This window comes from Bos grunniens, chromosome 18, assembly GCF_055505025.1.
Source record: "Bos grunniens cultivar Pamir isolate PY7600 chromosome 18, Bosgru_T2T1.0, whole genome shotgun sequence".
NCBI lineage: Eukaryota > Metazoa > Chordata > Mammalia > Artiodactyla > Bovidae > Bos > Bos grunniens.
This window is the reverse complement of record NC_141182.1, coordinates 53,679,237-53,699,447: the sequence shown is the minus strand read 5'-3', so window position 1 is coordinate 53,699,447 and position 20,211 is coordinate 53,679,237. Positions and strand designations below refer to the sequence as shown.

Sequence of the window (20,211 nt, the reverse complement as noted above, 5' to 3'; positions counted from 1 at the left end):
ACCCTAATCCAGTATGACCTCACCTTAAGTAATTACATCTGCAGGGACCCCTTTTCCAAATAAGGTCACATTCTGAAGAAGGGGTTCAGATCAGATCAGATCAGATCAGTAGCTCAGTTGTGTTCAACTCTGCGACCCCATGAATCGCAGCACGCCAGGCCTCCCTGTCCATCACCAACTCCCGGAGTTCACTCAGACTCATGTCCATCGAGTCAGTGATGCCATCCAGCCATCTCATCCTCTGTCGTCCCCTTCTCCTCTTGCCCCCAATCCCTCCCAGCATCAGAATCTTTTCCAATGAGTCAACTCTTCGCATGAGGTGGCCAAAGTACTGGAGTTTCAGCTTTAGCATCATTCCTTCCAAAGAAATCCCAGGGCTGATCTCCTTCAGAATGGACTGGTTGGATCTCCTTGCAGTCCAAGGGACTCTCAAGAGTCTTCTCCAACACCACAGTTCAAAAGCATCAATTCTTCGGCGCTCAGCCTTCTTCACAGTCCAACTCTCACATCCATACATGACCAATGGAAAAACCATAGCCTTGACTAGACGAACCTTTGTTGGCAAAGTAATGTCTCTGCTTTTGAATATGCTATCTAGGTTGGTCATAACTTTCCTTCCAAGGAGTAAGCGTCTTTTCATTTCATGGCTGCAGTCACCATCTGCAGTGATTTTGGAGCCCAAAAAAATAAAGTCTGACACTATTTCCACTGTTGCCCCATCTATTTCCCATGAAGTGATGGGACCAGATGCCATGATCTTCGTTTTCTGAATGTTGACCTTTAAGCCAACTTTTTCACTCTCCACTTTCACCTTCATCAAGAGGCTTTTTAGTTCCTTCACTTTCTGCCATAAGGGTGGTGTCATCTGCATATCTGAGGTTATTGATATTTCTCCTGGCAATCTTGATTCCAGCTTGTGTTTCTTCCAGTCCAGCGTTTCTCATGATGTACTATGCATATAGGACCTCAATTTTTTTTTCGGGGTGGGGGGGAGCTGGGGACACAGTTCAAACCCACAGATCACCTTATACTCACCAGGTCCTAACTGACCTCATCCGCCCAACTGGGACCTGAGCTGGAGACCTGGGTGTCACCTAGACACCTCCCTTTCTGTCCCCAACCTGACAGTCAGCACACTCTGCATATCCTGCCTCTCAAATGTCTCCCAATTCATTTCCCACCGTCCCTGCCCTGGCCCAGGCTCTCCCACCCCCTCTTTGCCCTCCCCCCACCGACTTCTCCCTTTACTCTGGCCAATAATCTCATCCTCTCCCACCCACCTTCCACACCACGGCGGGGTTCTTTCCAACGCACACATCACACCCTGCCCATCCTGACTCATTCAAGCTCCTTAATGTTGCTTATAAGGTCCTTGCATGGGCTGCCTCTGATTCATGGATCCTTCATGGGGCACATGGTGGGACCTCATCTAAACCCAGCCCTGGTGAAAGTCAGCTTGCCACCCCACTCTGCGCCTGTACCCCCGCAGAAAAAAATATGAACAGAGAAGAACACACAATCATGGGGACTCAACACTTTTATATCCAATGACTTCAAGTAACTGGTTCTATTTGTCTCCATTTCCCAGGCCATTCACTATTTCATGCTTTCTCCTCTCTCTCCGAGAACTTCAGCACCTCGTTTTCACCCCTGACCTTCCTTCCCACGCTACTGAGACAACAGAAGGAACCAGGAGAGAACATGTTCCCAACACTGTTGACACTACATCAACACCTGCCTGTCTCCGTGCCCATATAGCCCCTCCCCGTTTATTGTGGCCGCACAGCCCAGGCCCCTTAGACCAACCCCTACTTGTGGCCGGAGTCCCACCCATCGTGCACACTCAAGGACATGAGGCTGTGATTCTCTCCTCCAGAGCATCAATCTCCCCTTCTCTGGATCATCCCATAGGCACACAAACATACCGCGACATCTCCCATCTTAAATAAACCTCTTGAGATCCTGAGCCTCCTTCCAGATACCACTCCATTTCCTCTCTAGAAAGGATCATCTACACTGGCTCTCTCTATAACCTCTCTTTGAACTCACCCAATTAAGCTCCTGCCCCCACCACACCTCCAAAATTGCCCTTTCCAGGATTACTGATGAATTCTGTGTCACCAGCCCCAGCGATCGCTTCTCAGACTTCATTGAACTTGGCTTCTAGGCAGCATTTGGCCTCGTTAACCCTTCCCTCCTTGCTTGGACTTCCTAGGTGGCTCAGTGGTAAAGAATCTGCCTGCCTGCCAGTGCAGGAGACACAGGTTCGATCCCTGGGTCAGGAAGATACCCTGGAGAAGGAAATGGCAACCCACTCCAGTATTCTTGCCTAGGAAATTCCATGGACACAGGAGCGTGGTGGGCTACAGCCCCATCAGGTTGCAAAGAATTGGACAAGACTTAGCGACTGAACCATAAAACCCTCTATTTGCACTTCTCACTCGGCCTCCAGGACAGCAGACCACCCTGGATCTCCTTTCACTCCCTGACTGCTCTTCCTCAGTCTTCTTGGCTGATCCCAGCCCTCTACATCTGAGTGCCCAGCCTTAAGGCCATGGACTTCTTTTCTATCTACACTTGTTCCTTCGCCAACCTCTCCCAGTCTTAAATGTCATTATTCACTGACAACTCCTAAATTCCTGTCTCAAGACTGAACCTCTCCCCTGAAGTCCAGACTCAAATATTCAACTGCCAACCTGATATTCAACTTGGGCACACTTAAACTCTTAATCCTCTTGTAGCCCTTTGCCAGTCTTTGCTTCTGGTAGCTCCATCCTTCCGTTACTCAGGCCAAAGACACTAGAGTCATCCTCAACTCCTCTTTCACTCCCTCTACCCAATTCCACTTCTGCTCACCCTAGCAGCTACTGCCTTGGTTGGAGCCACTACTACCTCTCACCTGAGCCACTACCTCTTCATGGGGCCTCAGCTTCCACTCATGCTCCCTAAAGTCAGTTTCTACTATTAACACCAGTCAGATCATGTCCTTCCTCTGCTCATGGCTCTCACCTCCTGTAAAACCCAAAGTCGTTACAGTGACCCACAAGGCCCTGAAAACCTCTGTCTCCTCACCCTACCCTACCTGCTGGCTCTCTCCTCTCCAGTCCACTAGCCTCCTGCTATAGTCTTACCTCTGACTGCACTTGTCTCCTCACCTCCTTCATGTATCTACTCAAATGTCACCTTCTCAGAGAGGCCTCCCCCAACCACCTTATTTTAAAATTACAGACAGACACACACATGCACACCACACTGCCCAACCCCTTTGCCCACTTCTATTTATTTCATAGTACTTACCACTTTTTCACTTATATATTTTATTTTGCTAAGTGTCTCACTCTCTCCAGTAAAAAGTGAACTCCATGAAGGTATAAAATTTGTCATTTGTATTCACTGCACCTAGAATTGTGCAGGCGCTCAATAAACATTTGTTTGAATGATCAATGAAGCACTGTTTGTTGAATGACCTTGAGGACTCCAGCAGGATGTAAGCTACAAATTTCTCGGCGTGGACTTAACTCCAGCATCCTGCCTCCCAGCTAGAACCCGTGTTCTAGCTTCATTTCTGCCTCCACGCATGTACTTAAAGTCATGTCTGTGCCGGGATCACCCCTTACCAGCCAAGAAGCTCTCACTCTGATCTCCCTCCCCGCGTGTCAGTCGTGACGTAAGTGGACAGGGTCCCCCCAGGCAGGGCTTGAAGGTAGATGAGTTACTATGGTTACTGCACCCGCCTGCGGCGGAATATCCCCTGGGTGCCCCGCCCCTACGGGTAATAGATGGTTTGCAGATTTTTAGCAGCCCCGCGCACGGACGGGTATATGAGGCTGCAAACCTAGTTTTCTGACGCTCCCCACCCTACCCACGCAGTTGTCATGGAAACGAAGCGCTACCAGCACCATCTCCCTCCCCTTTCTCTAAGAGACACACAGACAAAGTCAGAGGGTTGAGTGGGCTGGAAGATTGTCCGAGAAGCTGTGCAGTCCCATCGCTCTCCACGGTCCCTCCCTGATCCTCCAAGGATTGCTACGCCTGCGCAGGAGACAGAGTCTGGGTACCAAGGCGAGCGGGGAAAGAGGCACGCATGCGTACGAGGGTTTTGCGCGTGCGCTCTGGTGGTATCAGGGAGCTAGGGAAAGGAGCGCCGCGCTAACCTTGCGCCTGCGCAACTGCAGCCCGCTGACGGAGGCCGGTGGAGGGCAATTCTGCGCTTGCGCTAGGGCGGGGGGAGAGAAACCCAACTAAGGGCGTTGGGGGACCGACCGGCGCTAGGTGCGCCTGCGCCTTGGCTCGCGGGGCGGCCGGGGGCGGGGCCCAGAAGGGGAGGGAGAGAGCCGGCAGGGGGAGGGAAGAGGCCGCAGAAGCCCGAGCCTTGACCGACGGGCAGGCGGGGGCTGCGGCGGCGCCGGTGAGTGATCCGCGGCTCGACTCGGTCCCCACCCTCCGTGACCCTCACTCTTCCTGGAGTCTCCCCTAGCCCCCGTTGCCCCGCGAGCCAATCCCGCACCCCCATAACCCTCAGGGCTCCCCTTGATTCGTGGCAATCCCCAGAGCCCCCACAATCCCCGCAGACCCTAATCCCTAAGAGTTTATATTCCCGGCTCCTCCACTGTTTTAGGAGCCCCCAACTCACCATTATTTCTGGACTGCCCTTCTAAGGACCACTTCTATTACTGGTCTTGCAGACGTCCGATTGCCCCCGAACCCCCAGAGCGCTCCACTGATCCAGTTCTCCCCCTTCTTGCTGCATCTCCTTTTGAGGATCTTCTAATCCCCATCACTCTCGTGTTTCATCGACCCCCGAGACACTCCCATTCTCCTTGCATTTCCCACTCTTCTATGTCCCCAGTTCTCCTCTAACTGCCGCAGACACCCCCTCTTCTTCCGCTCTTCCTCATTTCCCTCCACTCCTCCAGACCCTCCCCCCATTTTCATCAACTCCCTGGCCTGGCACTTTGCGCCGCGCCTGGCACGAGACGAGCGCTCAGTCGGTGTCATCTATTCTTAGGCACTCTGACGGCCCCCCGCGGCCCGTCTCCTCCGTCTGCCCTCCGCCCCCAACCCTGTCCCCAGGGACCCGGGAGCCGGTGTCGGGGCGGCAGGGGTGGGGCGGGAGGCGCGGGGCCGCTGAACCCCTTGCCAGCCCCATGCGCCCTGTGCCCGCAGCGCCGGCGCCCCCCATGCGCCAGGCGGCCGGACGGCGGCGTCGGGGGGCGCCATGGCCTCGGCCGCGGCGGGCGAAGCGGAAGAGACCACCCGGCTGCGCAAGCCGCGCTTCTCGTTCGAAGAGAACCAGATCCTGATCCGCGAGGTGCGCGCCCACTACCCGCAGCTCTACGGCGCTCAGAGCCGTCGGGTGAGCGTGGCCGAGCGGCGGCGAGTGTGGGACGGCATCGCCGCCAAGATCAACGGCATCACCAGCTGGAAGCGCACGGGCCAGGAGGTGCAGAAGCGCTGGAACGACTTCAAGCGCCGCACCAAAGAGAAGCTGGCCCGCGTGCCGCACTCCACGCAGGGCGCCGGGCCTGCCGCCGAGGACGCTTTCTCCGCTGAGGAGGAGACCATTTTTGCCATCCTGGGACCGGGTGTGGCGGGATCAGGAGCTAGTGCGGGGGCCGAACAGCCCCCCGCGGCTGCCTCCTCACAGCCGCCAGCCCCGAGTGCCTGCGCCCAACGCTATGTGCTGTCTGAGGATCGCAGGGAGGATCGACGCGCGGGTGAGTTCCTTCAGCATCACCTTAGCAAAAGCAACCAAATTCTACTTTGTGTCTGGCGCTGTTCCGAGCCCTTTCTATGGCGCTTCAGATCCTCACTACAACCATGTAAAGGGCATGCTGCTATAATCCCCATTTTACACCTGTAGAGACTGAGGTTCAGAAAGGTGTAGCGACTGTCAGAGACAAGAATGGAACCCAGACCTAGGAGATCTGGCTCCAGAAATCCACAGCTGGGATCATCAGCTCGCCCACGATTTTCACTATAATTGTAGTGTAGGGAGTGACTCCGGAGGCAGACAGTTTGGGCTCCACTTACTACTTCGCCACTCAGCCGTGTCATTTGGGATAAGTTACTGCTCATCAGTTTCTGCATCTGTGAAATGGGAATAAAAGATTGTCCCCACCTCACAGGGCTGCTGGGCAAATTAAATGGGCTAATATGTGTAAATTGCTTAGCACATTGCCTCCTTGTTAGTTCCTGATACAATTACCAACACTGTTAAGTAGGAACTGTTTTACCATTTTGTAAATCAAAAACTCAGGGAGGTTTGCTAATTTTCCCAAGGTCATGCCCAGAGTAGAGGAACCCAGGAGAGTGGAGTACAAAACTTCCCATGCAGCCTTGACTCTGGATAATTATTTCTTCTACAGCTATTCCCCAGGCAACTGCCCCCAAGGGTTGGGGACAGAGGTGTGACTGAGACATCCTCGGGTCTGCCCTTCTGGACTCACAGTTCAGTGGGGGAGACAGATCCATGCATAGACCGTGATGACTCAGAGCAGCCAGGGCTGGGTGGTGGGAGTTCTAATGGGGGCACCTGATCCAGCCTGGGCAGTCAGGGAGGGCTTCCCGGAGTAGGAGGCATCAGACTTTCGATACAGAGTAAGAATGAAGAAGAGCTGGAAAAGTGTTCCAGAAGAAGGAAGAGCATGTACAATAGTTTGGAGGCAAGAGAGTTTGGCCACTTTAGGAAACAGAGATGTTGCCTTCTGAGAGGAGAGGAAGGAAGAAAGAACATATTTTTGAGATGAGGCCAGAGAGGTCAGCAAAGGTCAAACCATGCAGTTCTTTTAAGCTGAAATAAGGAGTTCAGTTTTATCTTAAGTACTGTGGGGAGCCACTGAAGGGTTTAGAGAAAGAGGGGACGTGTGATCCAACAAGGCATCTCAGGATCATGTATTATAATTTCAAGAGGTGCATTCACTCACCCAAGATCACACAGCAAGTAAGCAGTAAGAACTTGAATACAGGTTGCGTCCAACTCAAGTTAAGTCCGTGAACTTAACTTATGCACTGGACTAGACGGCCTGATATAATATATACCATGTGTGTGTGTATATATATATACACACACACACATGTTGTTTATGCATATTGTTTTTTTTTTGTTTGTTGCTAATTCAAGTCCAACTCTTTGGCAACTCCATGGACTATAGCCTGCCAGGCTCCTCTGTCCATGAGATTTCCCAGGCAAGAACACTGGAGTGGGTTGCCATTTCCTTCTCCAGGGAATCTTCCTGACCCAGGGATCAAACCCATGGCTCCTGCATTGCAGGCAGATTCTTTACTGCTGAGCCACCTGGGAAGCCCACAACAACAACACACAAAATGACAATTAATATTGACTGAGAGTTAATGAGTGTGCAGGAACTGGATCACACATGGTTTGTACATAAAGGTCAGGACTTTGGATTTTATCTTGACGGCATCTGGGAGGCAGACAGTGTCTTAAGCAGGAGAAAGACACCATCACTTGGGACCCTCGTCCTCAGTATGAAGCAAACGTCAGTGTTTCTGTGAAATGGCCCCATTGAACCAGCACAAAGATGGCAAACTTATTACGTCAAAAGCTGTGCAACCCCTCCATTCATTCATTCATTCAACAGGCACCATGGTAGGTGCTGCGAACACTAGGGAGAAAAAGACAATTTTCCTTTCCGTATGAAACTGACATTCTAGCTATGGTAGACAAACCACAGACAAGTAACCCTCAAAGCAAACCCTCAGATTACACGAAGAAGTGGTAAAAGAGGCAAAACAAAGCATGTTAGGAGGATAGTGAGTAATGGGAGGGGGGTGGCTGCTGTAGACAGGAGTCAGGAAGGGCTTCTCTGGAGGTGAAATTTGAGCAGAGACCTGAATAGAGACTGGACCAAGTGGCTATCTGGAGGAAGAGTACTCCAGCTGGAGGGAACAGCAGGTGCAAAGGCCCTGAGGCAGGTATGTGCCTAAAGTATCCTTGATTAGAATCTCACACAGAGATTACCCACTGTGTGAAACTCTGAAAAGAGGAACTGCTCTGACTAAAGGACAGGAGCAGGGCCTGGGGCAGCCTGAGGAATCTTTTCTGACACTGGAAGGTCAGATAAGGATCGTTTATCTTGTGACCTAATATTTGAATGGAAGAGCAGTAACAGTAACAACATTGAGACCTTAACTGTGCCAGGCACTGGCCTACGCCATGTACCCATGGTGATTCACTTAACATCTGTAAGCACCCTTGGGGAGATGTTCTGTTATAGGATTACTTGGTCCTGTGTTCACAGGCATCCATTTACAGGTGGGGAAACTGAGGCCCAAAGGTTGCAAATAACTCTGATTTTTAACTCTCCTAGTGGTCCTCCCATAACCCCTGTGAGCGTGAAGGCTGGGCCCCTTTCTGTTATTTTTGTGCTTGTGCTCAGTCACTTCAGTCGTGTCTGACTCTGTGTGACCCTATGGACTGTAACCTGCCAGGCTCCTCTGTCCATGGGCTTCTCCAGCCAAGAATAGTGAGTGGGTTGCCATGCCCTCCTCCAGGGGATCTTTCTAGACTAGAAAAGTCTAGGAAGCTCTTCCTTTACTAGACTAAAAAAGTCATATATTATTTCCAAGTGGCTGCAATTCCCATGTGCTTTATGAAGAAGACTTGCCATCATGGATCCCGTAGCGCCGGCCCAAGGAATGGTTAAAAGCATAGGCTCTGAAACCTACCTAGGTTCAAAGCCCTCTTTTCCCAGCTCTGTGACACCTCTCTGGGCCTCAAGTCAGCTCATCTGTAAAATGGGCTAATAATGATAGCACCTACCCCAGTGACTGGCTGGAAGGACTCAGTGAAATAACGTAAGAGGAGAACTTAGCCACTTTACTCAGGGCTGGCCAGGAAGATGTCCAACCACCTTTAGCTCTGGTTATTGGTGCTCTGCCAGCCTCTCCCACCTGTCCAGGCTGCCTGACCTAAGAGGATGGAGGGGGTGGTGATCCTGGTGGAGGGAACAGTATGTACACTGGGGTTGAGGCAAAGAAGAGGAATAGAAAGGGGCAAAAGCTGAGACCTTATAGCCCTAGAGCAAGTCTTGGACTGTCCCCCTTGGGTGCTGGGAGCTGTGGGAGGGTTGCTACCAGGACTTGGGGCCTGGTGCCCAGTCAGTACTGACTCCTAGGAAGCCCCGGTACTTTTCTCATTAAAGACAAAATTTTGTGCTGGACATTGTTCTAGGCGCTGGGTAAACAGCAGTGAACAAAACAAAGCCCTGCCTGATGGAGCTGACATAAGGAGGAGGAGACAGACCACAAACACAGAGCGATCCCATGCCAGGTGGAGATAAGTGCTATAAAACAAATCAGGGAGGGTTAGGAGAGAGAAAAGGACAGAGCTGCTTCAGACAGAGGGTTGTGATGTTCTTCCCAAGAAGACCAAGTTTGAGCAGAAGCCTAAGGAGGTGAGGGAGGGAGCCTGGCAGGTGACTGGGGAAAGATCTTTTCCAGGCTGACTGAGAAGCAAGTGCAAAGGCCCTGGGGCAGGAGTGGGTCTACAGTGTATAAGGATCTGGGACTTAGCTGGCGGTCCAGCAGTTGGGACTCCACACTTCCACTGCAGGGAGCACGGGTTTGATCCCTAGTTGGGATACTAAGATCCCACATGCCACCCAGTGTGGCCAAAATTTAAACAAACAAACAAAAAGTGTATGAGGACCTACACGGAGGTCAATGTGGCTGGAACCAAATGAACGAGAGAGAGAAGGAGTGAGACGTGAGGTTAGGGAGGCAACGGAGGCAGATTGTGGGGACCTAAGAACTTTGCTTTTACTGTGAAAAATAGCCACAGGAGGGTTTTGAGCAGACAAAAGACAGATCTCACTTGTACCTTTATTGAGGGAGAATTTTCAGACCATAAACCCACTGATTTAATAAGTGTACAATTCAGGGGCTTTTAGTATATTCACAGACTTGCACAACCATCCCTACAGTCCATTTTAGAAACTTTCATCACTCCAAAAAGGAACCCTATACCTCTTAGCCATCAACCCCGCTATGTCCCTCCATCTCTGCCCAGCCCTGGGCAACCACTAATCCACTTTCTGTGTCTATAAGATTGTCCATTTTGGACATTCCATGTCAATGAATGATAATGAGGTCCTTTGTGAGTAGCTACTTTCCTGTAGCATAACTGTCCTGTATTTTAGTTGGACCCTTGAGGGCTTCTGGTAGAGAACAGACTCTTCAGGGGTGGAGGTGGGGCTGGGAGCCCAGTGAATAGTCCCAGGTCGGGAGATGATGGCAGTTGGACCAGGATGGGCATCATGGAGCTAGACAGATGTTGAACAAATGGTTATTTGTACACGAGTGGTGTCTTGGGAAAGAGAAAGAGTGACTTTTTGACTTTGTCCCAAGCAGCTAGAAGGATGGAGCTGCCATCATCTGAGATGGGGGTGGATGAGGGAGGAGCAGGTATAGGGGAGAACCAGGAGCTCAGATCCGGCAAGTGAGTTGGAGACATTATTGGATGAGATTATTGGAGGGGATATGCGAGTACACAGCTGGAGAGAGAGGTTCGGGAAATCTGGGAGCCTGTGCATGCAGACTCTTATGTCCACGAGCGTGAATGACATCCCAGGTGGGAAGAGGTGGAGGAAGCCCCGCAGGCTTGCAGCTGACCTGGCACAGGCCAGAGTTAAGACTGCCATCCTGCCATCCTGGTTGGAGAGACCCCCTATTCCTCCAGAAGTCCCCCTCTCCTGCTCCAGCCACCTCTCCTTTCTTCCAGGCCCTCCTACCCACTCCCTTCTCCCCAGGATCCAGGGATGTGGCCAGAGATGGTTCTGTCTGGATAGCTCAGAGCCTTCTAGAATGTTGGTTCTTACTCTGAATGACCCAGGGGGGAGAAACACTGTATTTAACAATAACCTGGTGGCCGATGCCAGCCTTAATGGAAACTGAGTCTTGGAGGTCTCCTGTTGAGTCATTAAGGCTGGTATCGGCCACCAGGTTATTGTTAAATATATTGTTTCTCCCCCCTGGGTCATGGGGCTTCTGCTCCAAGGCATGATCCAACTTAGGTTTTCAAAAGCTGACTTTGGGGCCAGGCTGGGTGGGAGGTGGAAAGGGGAAATCATGACAGCGGTACAGGTCCCGCCCATCTTACCTACATCTGTCTCTCCACAGACACACCAGCCCACAGCAAAGGGGGCTCCAGCAGCCCAGAGCCTTGGGCCAGAGCCTCCTGCAATCCCCAGGAAGGGGGCTGCCAGCCACCCAAGGAGCGTGAGTCCTCGCCCCCTCCAGCCCTGCAGACCGTCCAGTTGCCCCGCCTGGCCTTGTCTCCACCGCCCCCAGCCCCTCCACCACCGCCGCCACCACCCCCGCCCCCCCAGCCACCGCAGCAAGCCCAAGTGGCACTCTCGCCCCCCAGCCCCCCACCCCCTCCGCTGCCTCCGCCCTCGGCCCCAGACCCCTCCCTGGACTTCCTGCGGGCTCAGCAGGAGACTGCCAATGCCATCCGGGAGCTGGCGGGCACCCTGCGCCAGGGACTGGCCAAACTGAGCGAGGCCCTCAGTGCCCTGCTGCCCCTTCTGCCAGGAACCCCCGCTGACCCACTGCCCCCACCTCTGCCCCCGCCCCCGCCCCCACCCCCCAGGCCCATCTTGCCCCCACCCTCCCCTAAGGTGGAGGTCACCCCAGAGCCGGTGTCTGTGGTGGCGGCCGTGGTGGATGGGGCGGTGGTGGCAGCCAGGGGGGTGATCATTGCCCCGAGGAGCGAGGAGGGGGCCCCCCGGCCGCCCCCTGCCCCTCTCCCACCCCATGACTCCCCCCCACACAAAAGGAGGAAAAGTTTCCCTACACGGAAGAGGCGGGGGCGATGGAAATCTCCCTGAAATCTGCCATGGGGTTCGAGCTTGTCTACGCACCTTTTGCCTGCACCTCCTCCCCAACCTTAGCCCTGTGGAGGAGGGCAATGCACCTTCCCTTCCCAGCTGCACCCCGGCTCCCTGCTGCAGGGGCACGAGCACCCCACCCCTGTACTAGTTAGTGCCTGATTCTAGGGCGGGGAGGCCTCCTGGATGGGCCCCCCAGCCCTTTCTCCAGTACAGCGCTGTCTGCCTGGCTGCTTCCCCCAACCCCGACTTCTAAGCCATGGATTTTATGTTATTTATTATATAACATAATAATATGGTGGGTTGCGGAGGGAAACCTGCACTACCCCACACCCCCGCCCCCGCCCCTAACAACTCCTGGCCTTGACTTGAAGAGAACTGACCCACCTCCCCAACCCAGACTTTGGAGGGGGTGGGGGCTGCAAGACAAATCAGGATGAAGAGGAGACTGCAGTTTATACCCTAGGGAGGAGGGGGTGGAGTTCTCACTGGGGAGATGGAGGTTGAGCCTTCTGCCTCCCACTGCAGGTCTCTGACCTCCAGAGCTTAACCCGCTCTGTTCTCCGCAGTGGTGACTAGATATCAATAAACTTATTTTTTAATACAATTACTTGGGGCTCTGCCTGAGACAGGCCTGGAATTGCACCACCTATACAAGCAGCAGCATACCAGCCCCATCTTTCTGTGGGCAGGTGACACCCCCTTGAAGCTGGAGGCTGGTAGTTTTCTAGACTTTTTTTTTTTTTTCCTTAAAGTCATCAAGTCCTGTGTTGAAATCTTACCCTATTTTTTCATCCTTCAGACACCCCCTGCTAAATGTGACCTCTAGGAGGACATCTTGGATTCCTTTTTCTGGGCTAGGATGGGTCTGCTGCTTAGATTTTCCCTCGGCATCCTGTGGTCCCTAAATGAACACATACCTTTATCTATTTAAAGCCTGCTTCCCCTATAGTTTAATGAAGTCGAGGAGCTGGTTCTCTTTTCTACTCCCAGACTGGCTGCAGAACCTGGTAGCTAAGTAGGTAATAGCCATCACCCTGGACTCAGACCTGGTTCAAGCCCTGCTGCTGCCCAGCCAGCTGTGTAACTACAGGCCTTTATTGTCCTCATCTGTAATGTGGGCATAAAGATTTAGCTGTCTTTACCAGCTACAACTACATCCTATTCATCCTTCAGGTCACAGCTCAAATATTACCCCCTCAAGGAAAGCCTTTCCTGACACCTCCTTTCTTCCCCCAGCAGTTATAAAAGAAAGGGAGTTAAATAATCATTTGAGTACATTTAAATTGAATGTCTGCCTCCAGGTGAGCCTTGTCAGGGCAAGGCCTGAGCTATCTGACTCAGTGTCCTCAGCATTGCCCATCACAGGTTGTCTTTGAAGTAACAAGAAGCTTAAAAACAACTTATGCCAGGCTCCATGTTCAGCATTAATATGAATGTGCATTTTAACCTGAAGGTACCCAATGAAAAGTAGGAGTCTCCATTTTCTCCTGAGAAGGTTTAGAGGCTTGCCCTAAATTTGTCAGGGCCCAATGCAGTTCACCGGTCTGGCTGGAACTCTTGAATCCTACTCTCTTTAATATTTAGTAAAGAATAACCCAAAGATGATTTTACATGATACATAGATGGCCTTTTTAATGGCTCTATATGCATGTAGTTTTATTTTGTAAAAATGAACCTAGTACTTAAAACCTGTAATTATGCACATACTGCTTAGGATAAGGCAGAAGTAAATAGCCTTTTTTCATAGGAGTTTACTTCAAGAAAAATGTTAATGATAACAGTGGTAAACAAAATTGTGCAGCTGAGACTGAAGTTTGGGTAACAGAAACAGACCTGCTGTGGCTGCAACGGGATGAAGGGGAGGGGAAGCAGGCACTCCCTGATTAGTTTGAAAACTGCTAATGAATGCAACCCTGGCAAGTCATTAAGATACTTGGAGCACAACAGAGACCCGGTGGCTTCCCTGATGGCTCAGTGGTAAAGAAATCTGCCTGCCAATGAAGGAGATGTAGGTTCGATGCCTGTCTGGGTCAGGAAGGTTCCCTAGAGAAGGAAATGGCAACCCACTCCAGTCTTCGTGCCTACTTCGAGTAGCCTGGCGGCCTACAATCCATGAGGTAGCCAAAGAGTCAAACAAGGCTTAGCGACTGAACAACAACAGACCCAGGCCTAGAGAAAAGAGGCTGATGTAGGTTAGAATCTGGAAACCTGTCTCTCCTCCACACGCCCCTTCTCCAAGCATGCCCTGCAGCGTTCCTTCGCCGGGAAGCACGAGGGTCCCAAAAGCCTGCTTTTGCCTATCAGGTAGTAAGCACTCAAGGTTGGAAAAACGAGGTCTGGTTCTCGCGCTCCCCAGAAACTATGCCCCACATCCAACTCTTGCTATCTGGCCTCATTTTCTCCTTCCAAATTAGTGAGCCGTAGAGGTCGAGAGCTCCTCTCAACCCGGCGCTCAGAAACCCCAGAAATTGAGGTGGGGGGGTGGGTTGTGGACAGACAGCGGGAATCGTGAAGGCCTCGATCAACCTCTCAGGCGGCGGAAGTGCGTCGGTTTGTCCACCCCGCGGAGCATTTCGGGAATTGTAGTGAAGTTCGGCGGGGTGCGCAGAAACTGACAGTGTAACCCTTTGGAGACCAGAGCGCGCCGGCGGAACTGGAACAGTTAGGGGCGTTCGACCACTCCCTTTGGCAGATAAAGCAACTGACGCGGAGACCTTCAGTCCTCTCCTCTCCGGCTTTCGCTTGTCCCAGTTAAGAGTCTGATATCCAAGATATGGGCAAGACGAAGTGCCAAGTGGACAGCCCTACCCAACACTTGAGTCGCCAGCTTTCTGTCCCCCCCTACCCTGAAACCTTCCAGTTAAGGCCCCTCCGCCCCCGTCCCAAGAGCTACTGCCTTCAGTAACCGGTAGCCGGCCCACCTTTTGAAGGGCGGGGAACTGAATCTCAGAGAAGGCAAGACTTGCCTGAAGTTGCACAGCAAGTCGGAGTAAGAAACCGGATGCCTGTCCACTTCCCGAAATTTCTGAATCCCCAGTGGCTCTCACTACTCGTATCACATCCCCGCCCCCAACCTTTGTCTCCAGCTGCTTGGAGCGACCAAACTCCCTGCCCCGCGGCGAGGAGTAATCACGGTTGCGCCACGGAGAGGTGGCGAGCCCCAACCCTCCTGCAGCCTGCGGTCCCCTTTAAGAACAGGCCCCGGCGGGACTACGTTTCCCAGAAGGCTTTGCCGGTGCGTTATGTAACTTTCCCTGCGAAGCGGCCTCTGGGGCAGAAAGAGGCGGCGGCGGCGGCGGGAGAGGCGGGAGCCCGAGGCGGCGGCGCCCGCGGCCCATCGCGGGGCCCGAGCTGTGCGCCGCGGCCCGGAGCCTGGACCCGGCGGGGGCGCCGACGTGCCTCTGCCAGTCTTTTCGAGGAGGCGGGAGTGAGGAAAAAGGCTTAGGGCCCAGGGGGCGGGGAAGGGGGGCCGGGCCTGGATCCGCGGGGAGGCCGAGCGAAAGGCCTGGCCGTGGCTCGCGCGGTCCCGGGGACGCGAATCAAACGGCGGCGGCGCGGATCGAACGGCGGCGGCGGCGGGTGGAAGGCGAGAGCCCGAACGGGCTCGTGCGGGGGCTATGGCGTCCGTGCAGGCGTCCCGCCGCCAGTGGTGCTACCTGTGCGACCTGCCCAAGATGCCGTGGGCCATGGTGTGGGACTTCAGTGAAGCCGTGTGCCGCGGATGCGTGAACTTCGAGGGCGCGGATCGCATCGAGCTGCTCATTGATGCCGCCCGCCAGCTCAAGCGCAGCCACGTGCTCCCCGAGGGCCGTTCGCCTGGGCCCCCGGCCCTCAAGCACCCGGCCACTAAGGACCTGGCTGCCGCCGCCGCACAGGGCCCTCAGTTGCCGCCTCCACAGGCCCAGCCCCAGCCGTCGGGGACAGGCGGCGCTGTCTCCGGCCAGGACCGCTATGACAGGGCCACATCGTCGGGCCGCCTCCCCCTGCCCTCGCCCGCCCTGGAGTACACCCTGGGGTCCCGCCTGGCCAATGGGCTGGGCCGTGAAGAGGCTGTGGCGGAGGGGGCGCGAAGGGCCCTGCTTGGCTCCATGCCCGGCTTGGTGCCCCCCGGGCTGCTAGCAGCTGCAGTGTCTGGCCTGGGAAGCCGAGGCCTGACGCTGGCACCCGGCTTGAGTCCTGCCCGTCCAGCTTTCGGCTCCGATTTCGAGAAGGAGAAGCAACAGAGGAATGCGGACTGTCTTGCAGAACTGAACGAGGCCATGAGGGGCCGGGCAGAGGAATGGCACGGGCGCCCCAAAGCTGTCCGGGAACAACTGCTGGCGCTGTCCGCCTGCGCCCCTTTCAATGTCCGTTTCAAGAAGGATCATGGGCTGGTGGGACGTGTGTTCGCCTTCGATGCTACTGCCCGCCCGCCAGGCTACGAGTTCGAGCTGAAGCTCTTCACCGAATACCCCTGTGGTTCTGGCAACGTGTACGCGGGAGTCCTGGCCGTCGCTCGCCAGATGTTTCATGATGCTCTGCGCGAGCCGGGCAAGGCGCTGGCCTCATCAGGCTTCAAGTACCTCGAATATGAACGCCGGCACGGCTCTGGGGAATGGCGCCAGCTGGGGGAGCTGCTAACGGATGGGGTCCGCAGCTTCCGCGAGCCAGCTCCCGCGGAGGCCCTGCCCCAGCAGTATCCAGAGCCGGCCCCTGCAGCCCTCTGCGGCCCTCCCCCACGAGCCCCATCCCGGAATCTGGCTCCCACTCCACGCCGTCGCAAGGCCTCCCCTGAGCCCGAGGGCGAGGCAGCTGGGAAGATGACCACAGAGGAGCAGCAGCAGCGGCACTGGGTGGCACCCGGTGGCCCATTCTCCGCTGATACCCCTGGTGTGCCCTCCCCCATTGCTGCCCTGAAGAACGTGGCCGAGGCCCTGGGCCACTCCCCCAAGGACCCTGCCGGGAGTGGGGGCCCTGTGCGCGCCGGGGGTGCCAGCCCCGCCGCCTCCTCCACGGCCCCGCCTCCAGCCCAGCATCGTCTAGTGGCCCGCAACGGTGAGGCAGAAGTGAGCCCCACAGCAGGGGCGGAAGCTGTTAGCGGGGGTGGTAGTGGCGCCGGGGCGACCCCTGGGGCCCCCCTGTGCTGCACTCTCTGCCGGGAGCGTCTGGAAGACACCCACTTCGTCCAGTGCCCCTCAGTGCCCGGACATAAGTTTTGTTTTCCCTGCTCCCGCGAATTCATCAAGGCTCAGGGCCCTGCTGGAGAGGTTTACTGCCCCAGCGGAGACAAGTGCCCGCTAGTGGGCTCCTCTGTCCCTTGGGCCTTCATGCAGGGAGAGATCGCCACCATCCTTGCTGGAGACATCAAGGTTAAGAAAGAACGGGACCCCTAGGCCACCACTGCCACCAGTCTACTGCCCATCCACCCCCGCCCCCCTCCACCCCTTGCCACCCACCGCTGCTGCGGATAAATTATTCCCTCCCCTACCCAGGCCTGTGCCTCCCTCACCTGTGTACATACCCACTTCCTTATCCCAGATGGGTCCCCTGGGGTAGATGCATTGAGGGTGGGGGGAGAAAGCTTCTGTCCGAGGGGGTGTTTGGGGTCCCCTGACCCCTCTGGTTTCCCTCTCCCCTCCTTGGCTTGGCTTTGCTGCTGCTTGTAGTTGAGGGAGAGGTGGGCCCCTCCTCCTTGAGAAGGGGCCTCCTGAAATCTCGCTCTTTATAAATGAAGCAAAAGCATTTTATTGCCCCCCCCCCCCCATCTTACCCCCTTTTCCTCCTTCAATAAACCGAAAGATGGGTTTTTTCCTTCTTGGTCCCTTAGTTGTGTGCGATGCTGCGCCCCCTTTGGGACTAAACTGAACCTGCAAGGGAGAGGACGTCGCGTTGTAGCCTCCAGGTGGCGCCCTTCACTCAGGTGGGCTCACCGGCTGTTTTCACAAAGGCTGGCCGAGCCTTCTAGTCATCAGCCCGTTTTCCAGATGCCAGAACTAAGGCTTACGCGGGGAGCGGGGCGGGGGAAGGGGATGGCTCTTGCATGGTAGCCACAGCCAAGCTCGGGAATTAGGTTTCCCGTCTGGCCCATCCCCGGAAGGTAGAGGACACAGGGCCCCCGAGGCGTGGTGGAAAGAGGCTTCCCAGAAGGGACCGACCAGCTGTGAGTTCTTGCTGGGTAGGGAGAAAATTAGGCCAGATTGCTAGGGGGAACTGCGCGAGGACATTTACCTCCTGAAGTGCACTAAACAGGGTCCCTGGGAAGACGGTGACTGCTGCTCGCCTGCTGGTGCCCTGAACTGCGCGCCCATCTCAGATCAGCCTCAAGGGCGGCCTCCCTGAGACACCGTGACTGGCCGGGTGGAAGGCACTCCCCCCGCGGTCACCTCTGATGTGTGCGGCCTTGTCCCGCACCTGTCCCGGCCGGCTGATTATTAACCAGGACTTCCTGCTCGCTGGCGTCAGGGGGCGGGGCCTGAGCGAGCTGCAGCAAAGCAGGGGTTAAGGGGAGGGGGCGGCCCCAAGAGCCCAGCCCCCACCCCAGCGGCCTTCCCCACCCCACCCCCCGCCCCTCGCGCGACCCTGACGTGGAGATTCCGGGAAGGGGGAAAGCGGGGTGCAAAGGCCAGCAGGTGGCCAGAGAGATGGGGAGTGACTGTCAGACGGCTGTGCGGCCCTAGGTTGCCCCAGGTGTCAGGAACCCAGCTGTTGTATCACCCAACTCTGGAAGGCCTTAATGTCCAGACCCATGTTGGTTACCCAGGTGTCCCACCCGCAAGTCCCAGCTCCCAAATATTAGGGACCCTAGGGCCTGGTCCTCCGTAGCTGGAGCACCCTCAGTTCTTGGTCTGGGGGGTCCCCTCCCTCCCCCCAGCCACCAGGTCTCAGGTGTTCTGTCACCCCTGGCACTGCCAGCCTGGGCTCTGGGCAGGGCTGGGAAAACCACCCCTGATTAAATACACCAAGGCGATAAGTGTGGGGCAAGGGAGACGCTGGATGGAGCTCCAAGCCTGAGCACTCCTCCTGGGCAATCTTGTGGCCTCCCCTGACCCAGCTCTGCAGACCCAAGTATTGAGTAGCTCCCCCTGCCCCCATCCTGAGTTAAGAGGACTTCAGACGCCAGGGCACTATGCCCCAGGAGGCTAAAGACCTGTGGAGGACACCTGGTCCTTTAAGAACAGCTGGTGGGTGGGTGGGGGGCAGGGGAGTCACCCCCAGCCTGGCCAGTGTGTATTCTAGATAGAGGTTGGGTTAACTATTAACAGAGCAGACAGCCTGAACTGCGTGGGTGTGGGGGGCTGGATCAGCCCCTCTTCATTCAGGGCCAGGGTAGGGCCAGAGCCAAGAGGCTCTGGAGTGATTTGGGGATCAGTGAGTGGATGAAGAGGCTTCATGAAAGAGAGACAGGGACACAGAGAGAGACCGAGGGAAAGATGGAGGCCACAGAGGTGATGAAGGAGCTGTAGAGACTGACTCATTGAGAGAAGATAGAAACCCAGAGAGAAAAAAGGAGAGATCAATGAAAGACCCTCAGAGATGAGGGAGATGTAGAAACAGAGACAAATATTCAAAAAAGAGAAATATCCCAACTGGTTAAGAGAGGCTGAGATACACTGAGGAAATGCCAACAATAGAGAAAGGAGAGAGAAGAGAGAGTCAAAAAGAGGATGATAAAGAGGAGAGAGGGAGGGGGCAGGCTGTGAAGTCAGGGAAAGGTACAGGTTTGAACTAAAGAGTTAATACATAAGAAGGGCAGGGCTAGGTCTGTCAGTCACTTGGTCCCTATATTAAGACCTGGCTCAGTCCTCACCTTCCAGGTCTTAACTCTGCTGACACGTCCTCCAGGAAGCCCTCCTTGACCCTCAGTCTGTGTTAGGTGCTATTTCTGGGTTCCTGCTCCCCTATCCCAGCCCTGAGCATTCTACATCTTAATAGAACTGCACTGCAAGTCCCATAAAGGCAGAATCAAGGCTGTCTCAGTCCCACCGAATCCCCAGTCTTGCCCAGCACTGGCTGTTTAAAGGATGGATAGATTAATGGATTTCTTTCCTTCAAGAAATGTTTATTCAGCACCTACTGTGTGACCAGCCCTGCTGTAGGTGCTGGGGATACAGCGGGGAACAGAATGCCATCTCTGTTCTCATGCAGCTGACGTTCAGGTGGGAGATACTGACCCATAAAATGTGGATCTCAGCTCCCGACCAGGGATCGAACTCATGCCCCCTGTAATGGAGGTGCAGAGTCCTAACCACTGGACCTCCAGGGAAGTGCCAGAGATTGGTATTTTAAAAAGGGAGGCAGGGCTTTCTAAGATGACACTAAAAACTAAAGGAGGTGAGGGAGCAAGCCAGGAACACTCTGGGAGAATAGCTTGTGCAGA

At 54.8% G+C, this 20,211-nt stretch overlaps 2 protein-coding genes across 3 annotated transcripts; both read left to right on the top strand.

Moving 5' to 3' along the window:
• Positions 1 to 4,290: 4,290 nt before the first annotated feature.
• MYPOP (Myb related transcription factor, partner of profilin) lies at positions 4,291 to 12,459 on the top strand. 2 transcript variants are annotated; one of them, XM_086353229.1, is made up of 3 exons: positions 4,291 to 4,408; positions 5,167 to 5,717; positions 11,143 to 12,459. In XM_086353229.1, exons 2-3 carry the CDS (start codon positions 5,219 to 5,221, stop codon positions 11,850 to 11,852), a joined length of 1,209 nt encoding a protein of 402 aa, XP_086209355.1. In that variant the 5' UTR covers positions 4,291 to 4,408; positions 5,167 to 5,218; the 3' UTR covers positions 11,853 to 12,459. The 2 variants fall into 2 exon arrangements, with proteins under 2 accessions (XP_086209355.1, XP_086209357.1); XM_086353231.1 differs by lacking the exons at positions 4,291 to 4,408; positions 5,167 to 5,717 and adding an exon at positions 9,198 to 9,295.
• Positions 12,460 to 15,131: 2,672 nt separating this feature from the next.
• IRF2BP1 (interferon regulatory factor 2 binding protein 1) lies at positions 15,132 to 17,645 on the top strand. Its single transcript, XM_086353228.1, has one exon. The coding sequence runs from the start codon at positions 15,473 to 15,475 to the stop codon at positions 17,225 to 17,227; it is 1,755 nt and encodes a 584-aa protein (XP_086209354.1). The 5' UTR covers positions 15,132 to 15,472; the 3' UTR covers positions 17,228 to 17,645.
• The last annotated feature ends 2,566 nt before the right edge of the window (positions 17,646 to 20,211 follow it).

Bases quoted from the DNA above. Each gene is read 5' to 3' on its own strand.
- MYPOP (XM_086353229.1), top strand. From the start codon at position 5,219: ATGGCCTCGGCCGCGGCGGGCGAAGCGGAAGAGACCACCCGGCTGCGC. The intron at 5,718-11,142 runs GTGAGTTCCTTC...GTCTCTCCACAG, and splicing joins CAGGGAGGATCGACGCGCGG to ACACACCAGCCCACAGCAAA.
- IRF2BP1 (XM_086353228.1), top strand. From the start codon at position 15,473: ATGGCGTCCGTGCAGGCGTCCCGCCGCCAGTGGTGCTACCTGTGCGAC.